The 17,568-nt window shown below is 63.8% G+C and overlaps 1 protein-coding gene across 1 annotated transcript in view; it reads right to left on the reverse strand.

The window, feature by feature from the left end:
• The window catches only part of LOC117645843 (fibrillin-2-like), a 32,628-nt gene extending 24,617 nt beyond the window's left edge, over positions 1 to 8,011 (reverse strand). Inside the window, exons 1-2 of the mRNA XM_034386307.1 lie at positions 7,876 to 8,011; positions 5,783 to 6,061 (exon numbers count right to left, since the gene is read on the reverse strand). Of these exons, the coding sequence (XP_034242198.1) occupies positions 5,783 to 5,967 (185 nt within the window). The 5' untranslated portion in view covers positions 5,968 to 6,061; positions 7,876 to 8,011. The remainder of the gene's footprint in view (positions 1 to 5,782; positions 6,062 to 7,875) is intronic.
• Positions 8,012 to 17,568: the final 9,557 nt, after the last annotated feature.

Raw genomic sequence — 17,568 nt, forward strand, 5'->3', positions numbered from 1 at the left:
AGGCTCGGCAGCATGCATGCTTCATCAGGCGCGGCGCGGAGCCGGGCGCAGCGCTCCTTGGCGGGGACTTGGGGACGCTGGTGGGGATGGCCCCTCGACATTGTTTTCCCGCCAAATATTGAGCGCCCCCGCCGGGTCATGACCCGCCAGTACGTGCGGGGCTATTTCTGTCACCGCGAGCCTCGTGTAAATTGGCCATAGAAATTCAAATGGGCGATCGGCAAGGGCCGGCTTAATGAGGTGCGTACACTGTCCACCTGGGTACACGCCCGGGTTCACCGCGCTGGCCAAACGATTGAGAGGGGAACGGCAGGCCTTGCGGGAAGGGGAGGACAGTCCCTCCAAAGCCAGGCGTGTACACTGTGTACACTGCCCTGAGGATGCCACGCAAACGCCATATCGACCTGATGGGGGCCGCCAGGGCCGCCAGGGCCGCCAACTGTCCAAAAAGGGAAGCAAAGCGACACTCCGCAGCGCAATAGCGGGACGGGCCCGATGCAGCCCCCTCCCAAAAAAGGGGAAAGAACGAAAAAAAGTGACAAAAAAGTGACAATAAAACGGATATACATTGCGACGAACAACAGCGGCAGGAGGCAGGCAGGCACCGCTCCACACCGCACCGCTCCGCAGCTGGAGCATAAAAGCGGACAAACGATGAAAAGAGTGAGAGTTACAGGCGACAGAGGAATTCCACATTTGGTGGAATTCGAAGAAAATTTCGAACAAATGTGCGAACCAACAACCCACCGACTGTGTCGAGGTCGGTGGGTTTGCAATTGAAACTTTGAGTTTCTTGCTCGCGTGCTATGCTAATTTTTTTTTTAGTGAGGGCCCTTTGTATGTGGGTCGCTTAACTGATAAGCACGATGTATTCGCATTCCGCTCAAATATTCCCTTTGCGGGCCGCGGGGCGCTGCGGGGCGCCGCGGGGGATAGGGCAGGGCGTGGGAAGGGCCGCGTGTGTTGACCAGCCTCTGCGGCTGGTCCCTTTGCCCTCGGAGTTCTTGCTGGTGGCTGCGACCAGGCTGCGACCTTGGGAGGGCCGGGCCGGGCCGGCCTGTGGAGGCCAGCCTGGACTGGAGCCTGGAGGCCAGCCGAAATGGAATCGAACGCGTTGTGGCTAAGGCACTATCCTTTCCTCCTCCTAACCGCGGCGCCGCGCGGCGCGATGCGCCCAGATCACAGCCCACTTACTGTTTGTTTCCTTCTCATCCCGCGAGTGGCCTGTCCGGGCCAGGCTGCGGGTGGCGGAACGCCGTTCCTAGCGAAACTGCTGGCCATGTTTTCACCACCCGTCAAACGGAATTTCACGTGGGTTGAAAACGGCTTCCCTAAGATCTAATAAGGTTTCAATTTATTCAGGTCTTAAGTGTACAAGTATAAGTTTGTATAAACTTTTATAGAATCAAATAAAATGAAAATAAAATTTTAAAATGAATCGCCCTTGATGCGGCTTATTTATATGAAATAGGAACTGGAATGAATTGAAACCTTATCACGCCTCGTTCGACGGGCATTTATTTGTCGTGTGTCCGGTCGGTGGATGGCACTTTCTTGCAACCCACGCAATAAGCTTGTACAGTACAGTATTCATTATTTCCGAACGCTCGGCCGAGTGGAGGTGGAGGCTACGGGCCCCGCTCGCCATCTCGTGGAAGCGACGGGCCCGACGGGCCGGGCCTCTTGATATCGCACAGGGAAGCACGATGCACATTTTATGAAGCCCCCGTGTCCATGCGAGTGCGTGTGCGTGCTTTGTGCTCGGCGGCGGCGAGAAGACAAGGGCTCAACAAACCACTTTGTGTGTCGTCCACGCCCCGCCCTGCCCTGCCGTGCCTGCCTGTGGCCCCGCCCGCCACGTCCTGCTGTCACCCCGCAGGGCAGGGCCGCACTTTTACACACACACACACACACACACACACACTCACTGGCCGGGCGAGGTCATCCTAGTGTAAGGTCACGCTGCACTTATTCGTAATCCCAGGGCCTCGGGCCGCATGCCGCCTCGCCCCCTCTTTCCGCTTCCAGCGCCTTGACGCGGCATGCGGCCCGCCTAGGCAAGCCTCGGCCAGCCTAGGCCCGCCACGCCGCGGCGAGCCATCATGCCCCACTATCCGCTCTCATCCCCCCCCCCAGCCAATTTGCGCACACTTATCGCGTTCTTTTCGTGAACGGCAGCACGTCGGCGTGTGCGCACTGTCAAGTCTGGCCGAAACAAGAAGCTCGTGGGTCTCGTCGCGAGTCGGCGTCGGCCGAGCGTTGCCTTTGAGGCGGGGCCGTTGAGGCGGGGCCGCCACTGGATGCGGAGGTCGTGGCGCGGAAAGAGTTTGGCTGGCTCCCCATTTCCAATCACGGATTCGCCACCACAGGAAAGCAAAGGAACAAAACAAGTACGAAAAATGTCGGTGTACACGCGCTGACGCGTGCGTCGGCTCTCTGTGCGAGCGACGCAGGCGGCGGCGTGCGCGGCGTGCGCCGTCGGCAGGTGGTGCTCACTGTGAAGAAGCCAGCTGCTAACGTACTAGTTCTCGCCAACTAGCGCCGTACTTCTCCGTGAACCTCGCACCTGCCTCCCGTGCCCTCTTCGCCCTGCCTCGCCCTGCCTCGCCCTGCCCCGCCCTGACGGAGTCGGAGTGGCGCTCGCAACAAAGTGGCTTAAAACGTCTGCAGCTCCTTTCAATGTTGTCGACTCGTTTTAACGAGCGAGCGAGAGAGACGCCCCCGCCCCTGTCTCTCTTGTCCGTCTCGGCTCTCAGTCAGCGCGTCATCCTTCGGCCCTGCCGTTGTGCTGCAAGTGCCACCATGGCTTGCCCGCCGGCTGGAGGTGGAGAAGTGCAGGACCACCGCGGCGACCGTTGAGCCGCAGTCTCGCCGAGCCGCCCGCCGCGCCCGTCCGCGTCACAGCCGTCGCGATAGAGCGCTCCGGCCATCGGCGCCAAGCTGCGCTCTGCCTGCATGAGCGACCGAGTGGAGGTCAAACGCCAAGTGTAAGGGCGCCATGGCGGAGAAGTGGCGCGAGTAGGGCGTTTACGTACAAGCCGGGATCGGTCACCGAGGGTCAGTTTCGCTCATTTAAACGCAGGCAGACAGACAGACGGACACACACACATTTACGCGCGAAACAGCGTCAGGTGGGGATATGTTAATATTCTCGAGTGACCGACCGCCGAGCTCACACGGCACCGCGAGTACCTAACGTTAATTAGATTTGTATGCACCTTGAAATTGCTTTAAATCGAATACTACGGCGGCCGCTTCGCTTCCCCGTCCGCCATGAAAGCAAGGGCCGCGCGTGCCCGTCCAGAGGTCGTAAATTAGGCGCTCAATGACCGCGCAGCGCGCAGCGTCGCGCAGTGTACAGTAGTAGCTACGGCCCGTGCGGCCAGTAGGGCCCGCCGCGTTGCCGCGTCCGGCAAGACAGCTCGCTACGTTATTGGCACTCAAAACAATCGTGTAACTTGTTGGCACGGAGGCTGGCCGGGCTGCGCGCTGCGTGCCTCGACTCGCCTCGACGCCCATTCAATCACGGCCTTCTTGATTTACAGTAAAGGATTACAGGCGGCGCGGCAAGGCTGTGTGAGCTCGCGGCCTTGAACTGCGGGGGAAAGCAGTTTCTGGTGTGCGGCCTGCGGCCCCAGGACGTCCGCAATCGACTAGCAGTCCCCTGGAGTCGCGACGAAAAAATGCTGTTTTCGCTAGGAATTTGATTCCTGGAGCGAGGCGTGTGGCGTGCGGCGCCGTGGTCATTTTGATTCTGGCCGAGATTGAGTCTCAATCTAATCGAGGCGCGGCAACGCAATCGGCCCGTCGGGCCCCGTCCCCGTCGTGGAGTGCGTCACGCTGTCCCTCGGCCTGGAGCTCGGCCTGGAGCTCGGCCTGGAGCTCGGCCTGGAGCTCGGCCTGGAGCTCGGGCGCTCGGCCTAGCCGCCACGCCACTCGGGTCGGCCTGGTTTCCCAGGTCCCTCGGCCTAGCGCGCCACGCCGCCACGCTGCAGCGCGCTGGTCTGCTGGTCCTGAGAATCGATGCTCGTCCCGCTAAGTGCACGTCCCTCTGACCTAGCCTCGGACCTAGCCCAAGCGGCCCAAGCGGCTCAAGCCTCGCGGCGAGGCGGCCGGCCACCGCCCTCCTGCCTTCCCTTCCCTGCTCAGCCCTTCAATATCCTGGCGCCTCTATCGGAAAGCCCTCGCACCGTCAGATTCAGCGCGGCGTGCGTCCGTCCGTCCAACCGTGGAGGCATGGCCACCGCGCCCCGCCGCGCCCCGCACGCACTGGCCCAGTAACCTTGCCCCGGCCGGCGGCGCGGCGGGCGGCAGCGCGGACAGTGTGTCTTCCTTCTTATGAAACTGTAGCGCCGCGCCAGCGCGCCAGCGACTTGACTGCGTGCATGTCACAGGCGGGCCGCGGCGATAAGCCAAGCCGGTCCGCCGCGGTCCGCCATGCCCGGCGACCTTCCACAATCCCAGGCGCGGGCGGGTCAGCGCGGCGCGGGGCGGGGCTGGGCCAGGCAGGGCCACCGCGTGCAGTGGGGCCAACATAACGCCCCGACACTTCCGCGGGCCGCGGGCCGAGGGCTGCCCAAGTCATTGACATTCATGCGCGGTATCGCCCGCGGGCTTGCCAGGCTTGCCGCGGTCCGCGAGGAGGGTTTGGCGCGGTTCCGCAATGCGATGCCGGGGCCGCGATAAACCGCCGCCGGTTGGCGGAATCAAAAGGGAATCGGATCAACGCGGGGCTGGGGATTGGGGCCGAGGAGGATCAGGACGAGCACGCCCCGACCGCGGTGCGCGGCGTGCGTGGCGTGCGCGGCCGGGAGGGCTGACGGCTCGGGCCGCGGCGGACGGGGTCGTGAACTCTGAGCCGCGCCGGCCGTGCCGCGTCTCCGGGTCCACATGTCTCTCCCGCCCCGCCGCCCCGCCGCCCTGCGGCCCCGCCTCAGAGACGAGCGAGTAATGATAGTTTTAGCAGAGCGGCGTGGCTTAAGACTCGTTCCGAGCGGCAGGTCTCTCTCTCGCTCGAACACAAGGGGCGCACGAGAGTGCGAGAGAGACAGGACGAAGGAGCCTCCGCTCCGAATCAGTCTGCTGGTGCCGCATAGTGCTGCATAGACCACGGCCGGCAGTGCAAACAACTGGACCAGGGACTAATAACACAAGAGAGCCCCGCGCTAATGGGGGCCTGGCCAGGCTGGTGGACAAGGCACTCGCTGTCTCTCTCGCACCCCTTCGGCAGGCCCCACGAGTGCGAGAGAGACAGAGCGGCGCGCGGCCGGCAGGGCCCTGACGTGGCGGCCAGAGAGCCAGACCGCTTATCCATCAATCCAAGGAGGGGCCCGTGCAGCCTGTGCAGCCTGGTGCACCGCAGCACCGGCCAGCCCGTTCGCGGTGTGCGCGGCCAGACCAGGAACCAGGACCACCTATCCTGGCTCCGCCTGGCTCGCACGCACCACCACAAGACAGGCAGAGATGCACTGCGAAACATGAGTCTGACTCAAATTTACAGCTAACAACCACCTGGTGGTCGGTCTATTCGCCTCAAGTCCCGTAAAGACTGCTTTCAAAACAATGTGCGCGGGCAGGATTAGAACCGTTCTGAACCGTGAGTCCAGCCATTAATTCAACACTAGGTGACAATTAATCGATGCTCGTGACCTGAGTTCAAATACCGCGCAACGCCGTCACTTTATTTTCCCGCCCAGGCACGGCGTCTGTTCCGGACTACTGCAGCCCCGCGGCGAGCGTCAAATTTAACGTGTCCGCAGAGTCCGCTTTGTGGAGCACTCACCCTCCGGCGGCGACGGTCTGCAGCGCGCCGTCCGAGTCCTGGCCGGGGTAGCGATGGTGCCGGAGGTGGTGGCCCGCGGTGCTGTTGGTGGAGTTGGCGGCGCCTGCGGTAGGCACGCTGACGGCTAGCAGGACGGCGCCGAGGACGAGGAGCCCGGGGCCAGGCCCGGGGCCGCGGGGACTCATGACGTCACACCGCTACGCGCCGCTATGACGGCAAGCCCTGGGCAGCCTGGGTGGGTGGCTGGGCGCGCTGGGCGGTGCGGTCTGTTGGCAGCCTCTGCACACAAACGCGGACGGTGCCGTCACTCACACCGCGCTGTCACTCGGCGTCACAGGTAAAGGGTTTGCTGCAGCCTCTGACTCCCTCCCTCCCTCTCTTTCACACACACACCCACACACACCAGCTGCAGGGGCTTATCAGCACAGCCTGGCCAGGACCCTGATAGCCGCGGAGCTAATGAAACAAGACGAATCGGAGGCTGCGCCCCGTGCGTGTGTGTGCGTGTAGGGCCGTGCGCCCGCCTTGCCTATCAGGTCGTGATAACGTGTGTGTGTGTGTGTGTGTGTATGCGCGCGCGCGTGCGTGCGTGTGTGCGATTTGTAAGTCACGATTGTTCTCCCCGCGGGGCGTTCAATCCATTGCCCAGGAGCTGAGTTCGACGCGGCGGTCTTCCCCGCCCACACCGGAGGCAGGATGGCTCTATCGAGGGAGCCCAAGGAGCCAGACTACAACCGTCTGCTGCCCCCCCCCCCTTTCCCCCGGTCGAAACAGTCATTCCGGGCACACGGGCCATACGGTGGCACCTGAACCAGGACGTGCGCGCCGACGGGAGGGCGCGGGGCAGGCGGGGGAGACAAGGCAGGGCGGCCGTATGAGATGAGTGCGATAACCGCACCGTAATCTACTGCAGTGGCTGCGCCGGGCTGCGCGCGCTGCGGCGAGGCGGCCCGCGGCGGCCCGCTGCGGCCGGCAGGGGCTTTTAGTGAATACCCGTCTTGAATTCGGGATGCGACGGCGCGGCGGCCAGGGTCGGGCGGCGGCATCCTTCCCGCGGCCGTCGCTGCCTTCGCTGCCTTGGCGCGAGGGAGATTGAGATGCGGCGGCAGGGGCCGGCAGGGGTTGGAGGGCGATGCGGCGCGCTGATAGGCGCACGTCGCTGGGCGTCCCGCCGCGTCCCGCCGCGTCCCGCCGCGTCCCGCCGCGTCCCGCGTCCCATCCCGATCCGCGGAAACAGCAGAACGCGGAGAACGCGGACCGACGACGGACGCACTGTCGTAAGAGTGGAGGGGGGCGAACGCCGCGAACGCCGCGAACGCGAGGGCCGCGAATAGGGAATCGGAGGAGGCCGGCGATAGTGTCAATGCCGCCAATCTAGAAATACCAACGATTCAAGACGACGGTTCAAGGACGCCACCAGTGCCGCTGTGCGGCCAATTGGACGACACGGACTAGACAGGCTGGACAGCCTAGACAAGCCTAGACAAGCCTAGACAAGCCGTTCGGGGACCGCGAACTGGGCGCCATGCACGGCCATGCACGCATCTCCTGTTGCAGACCGCGTGGGGGCACCAAGGGGGCACCACAATGGACCCGCAGGACTGCACAGGGTCCTCCAGGGTTCCACAGGGAGGCGGTGCAGTGTCAACAGGGAAGTAGAACATAGGAGTGCCACTATAATGTGCCCATGTGGGGTCACACACACAAACGCACACGGCATCCTGTTTACCCGGGAGAGAGGAGAGTGAGCTAACTGGGTGCTGCTTAAACAAGCTGATAAGGGGAATAGCATAAAGTTGTAATCCCACGCACACAAGCCGTCCATCACTTTCATTCACGCACACGGGCAAACAACGCACACAGACGCAACCACACACAGGCACACACACGTGCGGCTAGAATTGAACAGGTGGACAAAGGAGGCCGAGCCCAGCTCCACGTGGCTAGGCATGGCTAGGCGTCCTTTGATCTCGTAGGTGCATTCGCAAAGTGGATCCCGCCGGCGAGGGCCGAGGGACGGCGAAAGAAGACACTGCACCACAACACTGGCTAGCCGGCACTCCTCCACCAGCAAAAACCGAAGCACTACCAACCTCTGTCTTTGCACACACACGCACACACACACACACACTCGCGTTTCGCGGGCTTGCTGAGCGTGCATGTGCACGTCCTGGCCGGTCGGTCCAGGCAGGAGGCCGGCTGGCGCGCGACTGAACGCTCGGACCAAACTGAACGCACTGAACTCAACTCAAGTCAAGTGAGGAGAAAGAGAAGACTCATCTGGCGGCGCGGGGCTGCGGGGCGGGGCGGTGCGGGGCAAGGCGGGGCGGGCGCAGTGCGCCCACAGCGGGGCGTGGACTGCGATACGGAGGCAGGGCGTGGCGGGGCGTGGCGGGCCGCCCTGCCCCCTCCCCCCCCCCCCGCGACATGCATCCATCCGTCTACGCATCGAGTGACATCATCTCATTCACAGACTCCCCCCCTCCACTTTTACTTTCCTCCAAACGCAGTTCCCTCCGAAAGGCAGTCGTTTCGCGTTGGAGAATACCGAAGCCGGCGAAATTGTCAAACTTGGCCCCGCTCCGTTCCTTCCCCAGTCCAAAAACAGACCGCACGGCGGACGTGACAGCCCACGCTCGGACCGGGAATTGAACCCGGACTAGGCCGCTCGACGGGCGAACGACCGGCATCCTAACCGACTGAGCCACTGTCTGCGTCTCCGAGAACGTGACAAATCTTCACCGCATCCAATTGAAAAGTCTTTTCCCCCGCCGCTCAGATGGATGGTTCCACCCAGGCGAACGCGGACCCTTCCCGAACAAACGGCGAGAAGGGCACGCGCTGCTTCCGGCTGCTTCTCCTCCCTGAGGCCGTCCTGGCTGGGCGCCGCGCAGGACACCGCCTGGCCTGATGAGTTCGTGGAGGCGCGTCGGACACACTGAAGTAAACGGCGGCAGGCAATTGGGTGGCGGTGCGAGCCGCAGCTGCTGGGCCATCACGCCATGGTACTCGCCCACAGCGCCGCGCTGCGTCCGCGCTGCAGCCATGTCGCGCTGCGTCCGCGCCGCGTCCGCGCTGCGTGGTGTTACGCGTGGTGCAGCAGCCTGCAGCGCCGGCGTCAATTGAAGGAGGACAAAAAGGCCTTGCAATTAGTGGCATCCTCTGCCAGTTGAGTGGCCGCATTTTTCATCTTTGTTCGTCTTCGGCCTGGGGGTGATAATGACTAAGGGGTGGAGAGCGCGGCCAGGGTGAGGGTGGCCGTGCCTGGGAGGGCGGAGTGAAGAGGTTTCAGCGCGCTAATACAAACTGCCCCTGCTCCCCCCGCAGCCTCGCGCCCGCTCGCGCCTCGCGCACTGCCCAGCCGACTGGATGATGGATTGCAGGGCGTCATCGACTAGCCTGTACTCGCCTCGAGAGCTCGGAGGGGGTCGCCACCTCGGTCGCCGCCGCGCGTTCGATGTTCGATGAGAAGCGACCCGGGCCGCCGGGGCTGGGTGATAGTTTGTAACGTCCCTAGGTGCTCCGGGGGCCGGGGGCCGGGGGCCGGGACGCGCTCCGGTTGACCCCTGCGGCCCCGATGCCCGATTGGCAAGTCTCCAGCGCTGGCGGCTACGTGCTGCTACACTGCTATCCTGTCGGGGGCAAGGCACTCGGGCGACCCGCCGCACCCACCATCGGCAGAGCTGCCGGCGTCAGGCGCGCGCTCCCAGCCAACCAGCGAATCGAACAACTGTTCCATTCCATTCCGTGACGGCCAAAGCGTTCATTCAAACTTGGAGGAACAACAAGCAGCGGGCGAGCGGGCCCGGTGGCGCACTGTGGAACTGGCGCGACGCGCAGCTATTGGTCCATCGGAACGTCCGGAACGGGCTCGGCTGCTCTGCTCGGCCAACTTGGAAATTAAAGTGCCTTTCGGGCTCACCGCCCGCGGCCCGCCGGCCCGCCCCCGGCAAGTTTGCCTGGGGAACAACACGGGCGGACCGGAGCAGCGGCGGTCGGGGACGCGGGGACGCGGGGCGGTGGAACCCCAGGGGAGCCTTCTCGGACCAGGCGAAGGCGGGGCCAAGGGCGGGGCCGCCCAGGCCGGGCCGGACTGCCTGGCCTCGGGTGGCAAGGGCAGCAAGGGCTAGCGGCCCGGCCGGGGGCACTCCCGCGGGACAAGCTCGGACCTTGGCCCGCCTTGGCCCCAAATCAAAGCGTCGGCTCTTTTTACAGCGAGGCTTCCTTTTCCATAATTCGGCGCTCAGCACGTAATCATTCGGCGTTTCTGCACACAGAGAGTACCAATGAAAACGATGAACACCGAGGAGGGTGGCAAAAATGATTTGTGTGGATGACCCCTGGGCGAGGCGCCTGGTCGAGCCTGGGGCACAGGAGCCCATTGGGCAGCCCACTGGGCAGCCCAACGCACGTCCGCGGGGCGCGCACGGCCGGCGCACGGCCATCCCCTCCTTGCCGGCGCTCGCGATGGATCGGCCCTCGGGTCGCCGCAGTGCACCGCCGTGTCGCATCCTGCGACCCTGCGGCCCTACGGCCCTGCATACAGATTGAGATTGGGCGGCCGAGCCAAGCGGAAGCTGGAAGGGATGCACGCCGCAAAGCAGCCGACCCCGAAATCGAAGTCTGATGTAGGGCTGGGCGGCGGGGCGTGAAGCGGCCGCCCTTCCCAGACGAGCTCCTCGGCGGGCCTAGGCGTGCCTAGGCTAGGCCGGCCTGTCCTGATGGATCTGTCCTTGTGCTCTAGTTTGCTGCACTGACAGGGCCAGGCAGGGCCAGGCAGGGCACTGCCAGGGTCGCGCAGCCCTTCACTTAAAGGGCGAGGAGGGGGAAGCGGTCCGCGGTGTCAAGTGTAACGCGAGGAAATGACTGCGCGCTCGCGCCGCAAATGCCGCCAGCAGCCTGGCTGGCCTGGCCAACATGCCGCCGCTTGGCCGCAGCGCCAGGCCGACTAGCCAGGCCGACTAGCCAGGCCGACTAGCCAGGCCGACTAGCCAGGCCGACTAGCCAGGCCGACTAGCCAGGCCGACTAGCCAGGCCGACTAGCCAGGCCGACTAGCCAGGCCGACTAGCCAGGCCGACTAGCCAGGCCGACTAGCCAGGCCGACTAGCCAGGCCGACTAGCCAGGCCGACTAGCCAGGCCGACTAGCCAGGCCTGCCAAATCTCCGGCGGGTTGCGCCCCTCTCTCTCCCTCTGCATGGCAGGCGTAGCGCGGCGTATGGCGCGCGGGTCGTGCGTCTCTTTTACGGCGGCGCGCCATGCCCAGCCATGCCCAGCCATGCAATCGGGTGGCGCCGATGCAGCGACGCAGCAGCGATGCAGTCCCCACCCCTCGGGGCCGCTCGGGGCGGACAGACTGCAGAGCCAGCGCAAAATGTACGGTCTTTTGAAAAGCGCGCGCCGGGACGCGGGACGGGACGGGGCCCAGACCGCCGCCGCCATGCACTGCCATTGCCGCTGCGGGGCGGCGGGGAGGCGTGGTCTGTGTCAAGTGCAGCGCTGCAGTGGCGCCACGCTCACAACGCCACTCTCACATCGACCGGGCCCACGCGCCACGCATCGGCGTCGCCAAGGTGGAGAGCGTGGTGTAGAGCATGGCGCACTTGTCGTTGTGCTGGCGGTTGTGGCTCCACGACCCCCGTGCTCCGCGCGGCCAAGGCCCGGTCTTCCAGGCCCTTCCAGGCCCTTCCAGGCCCTCGCCCTGCACTCACGTGGAAGGATGGCGTATTAATGCCTGCATGAAACCGGCAGTAAAACCGGGCGCTGCGGTGCTGCGGCAGTGCGGCGCGCCCTGCCCGCCGTGCCACTGGCAGTGCTGGCGCCGCTGCAGACGCGCGATGCTTTACGTGCAGATGGAAATGTCGTGCGGCCCGCGGTCGTGCCAGCAGTGTGCCAGCAGGCTGCGTCCCTCCGTCTCTCTCTCTCTCGCACTCGTGGGGCGCCCCCTGTGCGAGAGAGACAGTGAATGGATGCTGGATGCCCCGCCTCCCCGTGCCTTATCATCGGCCTGCTCGCTCGGCGTGTCGGGGGCAGGACAGCACCTCACCTGTTTATCGCGGCCAGGCCGTTGACTCCTGGGGCCGAGGTGGAGGCCCAGAAGCCCGCGGTGCCGCCTGCCGCTCCTGGCGGCCGAGGCCGTGGCCGCCTCGTGGCCGCGAAGGGCCGCCCCCGCCCCCGCACGGCACGGCGGCACCGCGGCCACGGCGATCCATTTCTTTGTTTTATGGCAGAGTGGGTAGCGGAGTGGCCCCGGCGCCGCTGTCCGGAGGGCGCGGGCTCGCCTCTCTTTGCGATCCCCCCGCCCCGCCCCATCCCGCCACGGTTCGCCGCCGCGCCCCGCCCCGCGCGCTCTAGTGCCCCGCTAAAGAGGTAATCTGCCAGCTTTTCCGCGGCGAGTAACCACGACAAATGACACTCGAGCCGCGACCGCCCGCCCCGCCCAGCGTTTTGCAACGACTTTGCACCACCACATCCCCCTCCACGTGCACCACTGGGACGGGTGTAAGGAAGGAGCTGCTTAGCGCGGCAAATCCGTTCCGCCATAACCGTAACAAGGCCGAGTGCGGCGCTATTTTTAGGCGCGGACGCCGTGCTGCTGGAGGCCGCGGTGTTTGACGGCGTGGTGCTCGACGCGCTCGACGCGTGCAGCTGGCCGCACAGTGTACTGCACAGTGTACTGCACTGGGTCTCGTTCCCGGGGATCGGCGACGGCGCTTCGGATGCGGCACTACCGCCATATCGTGTCGGAATCACGGCCAAACCGTTTCGCCTCGAAGCACGCCGTCGTGGAGCTGGCGAGGAAGGGCGAGAAGGGCAACACGTACCAAGTTGGCCAACTCGACAAGACACACGATCTCGGCGAATTACTGCTCCCCACTATATTGGCCGTGGAACCTCAATCGCTGCAGCTGGCCGCGCTGGACCGCCGCGGCGTTACGGCCGTACAGTGCTGCAGCTGGCGTGCAGCTGGCGTGCCGGTCACGCCGCCGCCCCCGCGAGCCGAGACCCCCGTCATTCTGCACGGCAGCCAGCCACCAGGATGGCGTCGATGGGGCCGAGACAAATCCCTTTCTGAGTGCCGCTAACAGGCTGATGATGTGTGTGACGTTCCGCCCGAGGCCTAGCCTCCCTCACCAAGTCGCCGTCAGCCGCCACGCGACGGCGGCACGGACCCCGCAGGTTGTGGGATCAAGTTTATCGCGCCGCCTCTGGGTGGGGCGCAGTGGAGGGTTTACCGGTGTAGGAGGCGAACTGTACCCGTCGGCGCAGAGTACCCCCAGGTGCACAACGCCTAGGGCCATAGTACCCTGGGGTACATGACGACTAGGTTCAATGTACCCAGGGGTACAATGCACCTAGGTGCCAGGCGAATTGTACCCCGGGTACAATGCGGCTAGGCGAAATGTACCCCGGGTACATTTTGCCTAGGCTTATTGTATCCCCGCCGGCCGGAGGAGGATGCACGTCGCCTAGGCGCAATGCATCCCCCCCGGATACAAAAATCGAAAAAAAAAGAAGAAAAAATGGGAGCCCTTCTCCCACCTCCGCACACAGGTCGGAGGGCCGCCTGCAACTTCGGTGGATCGGGGGAACCGGTGCTTTACAGGCGGCGACCCCAGGGGTTCTCGTCTGTATATGGGCCGGGCTTGAAGGGCGGGTTTGACAGTCTCTCTCTGCCTTGAGAGCCTTTGCTTCTCGCGGGGTGGTCTGTACCAAATGTACACCCGCTGTCCGGCGCTCTCTACCAAACATACAGCTTGTTTAAGGGCCAGCTTCAAAGGACTTATCATCTCCTCCCGACGAATCAGGAGGACCCACCCGCGACCAATTACGGGTGGCTGGATTGACGGATCGAATACTCCGTCGCTCCAGTGCCGAGGCCAACCCGCCGAAGCGCAGTTGCTTTTTAGACACCCCAGCGGAGTGGCCAGGTGAATGTGACTCTGACCACTACGCTATCAAGCTTGTACGTCTGGCGTCGTGTTGGACGACGGGTTTGAGTTGCAGTGGAAGGAAGCCAGTCGAAAAATGTAATGAAATGATGGGAGTCGATCCCAGGACCCTACTGCCGGGACCGCACGACTTTTGCCGCTCGCCCACCACGGCCCATGATGAATGGAGCGGCGTGAGGCGGGCTGTTGACGCGACAGGAATGGACCGACCCGGTCAAAATTTCACAAGAAGTTTGGGGAGTCGAACCGCCGACCTCAGCACGGAGGTGCGACGCCTCTACTCCCTAGACCACCACGGCACATGCAGTCCGTAGGCTGAAGTCACGGTTTTCAACCACACTGGGCGAGGCAGTAAAATTAAATGTTAATGTTTGTTAGGAATCGAACCCCCGACGTGTGGGACTGTTCTACACGGCTCCGCTCTGATGGCCTCAAACCGTTCCACAAAAGAAAGGAAATCGAAAAAAAAAATTTGAGATGCTGGTATTTGAACACCGCATTGCGCAAATGTGATCGAACGTCTGTAACATTTGCACAGTGCGGTGTTCGAATACCGGCATCCCAATTTTTTTTTTCGATTTCCTTTCTTTTGTGGAACGGTTTGAGGCCATCAGAGCGGAGCCGTGTAGAACAGTCCCACACGTCGGGGGTTCGATTCCTAACAAACATTAACATTTAATTTTACTGCCTCGCCCAGTGTGGTTGAAAACCGTGACTTCAGCCTACGGACTGCATGTGCCGTGGTGGTCTAGGGAGTAGAGGCGTCGCACCTCCGTGCTGAGGTCGGCGGTTCGACTCCCCAAACTTCTTGTGAAATTTTGACCGGGTCGGTCCATTCCTGTCGCGTCAAGAGCCCGCCTCACGCCGCTCCATTCATCATGGGCCGTGGTGGGCGAGCGGCAAAAGTCGTGCGGTCCCGGCAGTAGGGTCCTGGGATCGACTCCCATCATTTCATTACATTTTTCGACTGGCTTCCTTCCACTGCAACTCAAACCCGTCGTCCAACACGACGCCAGACGTACAAGCTTGATAGCGTAGTGGTCAGAGTCACATTCACCTGGCCACTCCGCTGGGGTGTCTAAAAAGCAACTGCGCTTCGGCGGGTTGGCCTCGGCACTGGAGCGACGGAGTATTCGATCCGTCAATCCAGCCACCCGTAATTGGTCGCGGGTGGGTCCTCCTTGATTCGTCGGGAGGAGATGATAAGTCCTTTGAAGCTGGCCCTTAAACAAGCTGTATGTTTGGTAGAGAGCGCCGGACAGCGGGTGTACATTTGGTACAGACCACCCCGCGAAAAGCAAAGGCTCTCAAGGCAGAGAGAGACTGTCAAACCCGCCCTTCAAGCCCGGCCCATATACAGACGAGAACCCCTGGGGTCGCCGCCTGTAAAGCACCGGTTCCCCCGATCCACCGAAGTTGCAGGCGGCCCTCCGACCTGTGTGCGGAGGTGGGAGAAGGGCCCCCCTTTTTTCTTCTTTTTCTTTTCGATTTTTGTATCCGGGGGGGATGCATTGCGCCTAGGCGACGTGCATCCTCCTCCGGCCGGCGGGGATACAATAAGCCTAGGCAAAATGTACCCCGGGGTACATTTCGCCTAGCCGCATTGTACCCGGGGTACAATTCGCCTGGCACCTAGGTGCATTGTACCCCTGGGTACATTGAACCTAGTCGTCATGTACCCCAGGGTACCTTGGCCCTAGGCGTTGTGTACCCGGGGGTACTCTGGGTCCGGGGGGGTACACTTACACGCCGACACCGGCGACCGATCTCCAAAACGCCTGGTGGCAGGCATCCACCCCTGTAGGAAGGCTAAGTCGCAGACGAGCGCGAGTGTGAGACTTGGTGGCGGCGAGCGAGTTAGGTCTGTGAGGACGCGCTGACCGCGCTTGCCGCGCTGAATGACCACCTGGAATTCCGACTTGGCTTGTTCAGCACGACAAATGGGGGCCTACTGGCTGTGCATTTTGTATGGCGCCCCACCCACTCCGTCCTGGCGGTCCTGGAACTACTGATGGCTTTGTGTCCATTGTGTCAATGAAACAATGCGGCGCGGGGCGCTCCGGGCAACAGGCCCTGCAGGCCCTGCAGACCGAACAGCCGAACGCGGCCGAACGGCGAGGCGGGCTGAACGGGCTGGCCCGGCCCTGGCGTCGCCCTGGCGGTACTCCGCCCTCGGCGTTGGCACTGCGTTGGCACTGCTGTGGCCGCCCCCAGCACTTCATCCGCGAGCAGGCCGCAGAGTACCGGACGCTGGTCGCGGGCCACGCTGGCGCGCACTTGGACACGACTTACCTGAACTCGAGGGCTCTGAGAACAACGCTGGAAAATGTTTCGCGAAGTGACTCCACGTTTTGGCGCCGTTGTCGTCGTTCGTGCCTATTAGGCAGCCCTTCAGACCTTCGGCACTTCAGCCCCTCAGCCCGTCCAGGTCCCGGGTCGGTCCCGGGTGCGAGGCAGCGGGCGTCGCGGGGCGTCGCCACAGGTTGCCGCGGTGCGCTGCGTCTCACGCTGCGTCACACGCTGTACCGCGCATGGCGGCCCGGCGGGCCTGGTCGCCTGGCCTCGGGCGCGCCGGGGTAATGCGCTTAGCGCGGCCTTGCCGGCAGGGTGGCGGCATGGTGGCGGTCAGCGCTGTTCGAAACGCACGGCGTCGCACACCCGCAGCGACAAGGCCGCGGTCAGAAAAGTCTGCCGCTACTCCGGGCGCGAGAGACTCGCCGTTCGGCCGCAGCACGTCCGCGTCCGTGGCGGGGCGGGGCGGGGCGGGGCCGCCCCACGAAAATTGGACCGGGGTTATGACCTGCGAAAAAAGCATCAGGCGCCGGGCACGGCTCGGCGCGGCCCGCAGCAGTGCGGCGCCGATGTCACACGTCCTGGAATGGGGCCTGGTGGCCGTGTGGCCGAGGGCCTGTAATGACCCCCTTCCGACTGCAGTGACACTGCCCCCTCCCCCGCCCCGGTGCCAGTGGCGGTGCCAGTGCGGGGGCGCGGCCTCGGGGCCTCGTTGAAGGCGGCTGCAGCACTACTGCGTGCGGACTGACTGGGCGGGCAGCGGGCACAAATTCGCGTGCCCGGGATTTAAATTCCAGTGCAGCGTGGCAGCGCGGCAGCCACCCCCGCACCGCGCACTCACCCGAGCGTGCCGCCATCCTGGCCGCCGTCCTGGCCGGGGCTCTTGGCGATGTCCGCGCGGCCCTCGGCGCGGCCAGTCTGCTGGGGCACTTTGTCACGGCCGGATTGGCTTTGTCAGGCGGCCTGGCCTCGGCGTGCCTCGGCGTGCCTCGGCGTCACGTCGCGAACCTAAAGCACCGGCAGCCACCCTGCGTCTTCATTCTTCTGGCCGCTTCTGCCCGGCGGGGCAAACAAATCCCCGGCCCAGCCATTGGCCAGCCAAAGCCCCCTCCATCCCTGTGTGACCTTAATTATTTTTATGAAACGCTCCATCAAGACGTGGACGGCAGCGCGCACCCGAAACGGGAAAAGCCGCCCCAGTCGTCTAGTCGGTGGGCATTCTGCCTCGCAGAGAAATAATCATCATAACCCCACCACAAAAACGCGGGTCGACCAGCGTGCGATGGTTCGAGTCCCTCTCTGGCCGGCCCGTTTTACGCAGCTCCGCCACCCCAGAGGGGCCTGGAGGGGCAGAGGCAGCCAGAGGAGAGGATGCCGCACCCCGCGTCTTTGTTTTATGACTTAGACAAACACCTTCGCGTCCAATCCCACCTCCTTCAGACTCTCGCACACACGCACCCACACTGCTAAGCACACGGCCGTGCGCGCCGTGCGCGCCGTGCGTGGAAAAGACAAACACAAACACGCCACAAGGCAGGACACC

The sequence above is a fragment of the Thrips palmi genome, unplaced genomic scaffold (genome assembly GCF_012932325.1).
Source record: "Thrips palmi isolate BJ-2018 unplaced genomic scaffold, TpBJ-2018v1 HiC_scaffold_10, whole genome shotgun sequence".
In the NCBI taxonomy this organism is placed as follows: Eukaryota; Metazoa; Arthropoda; class Insecta; order Thysanoptera; family Thripidae; genus Thrips; species Thrips palmi.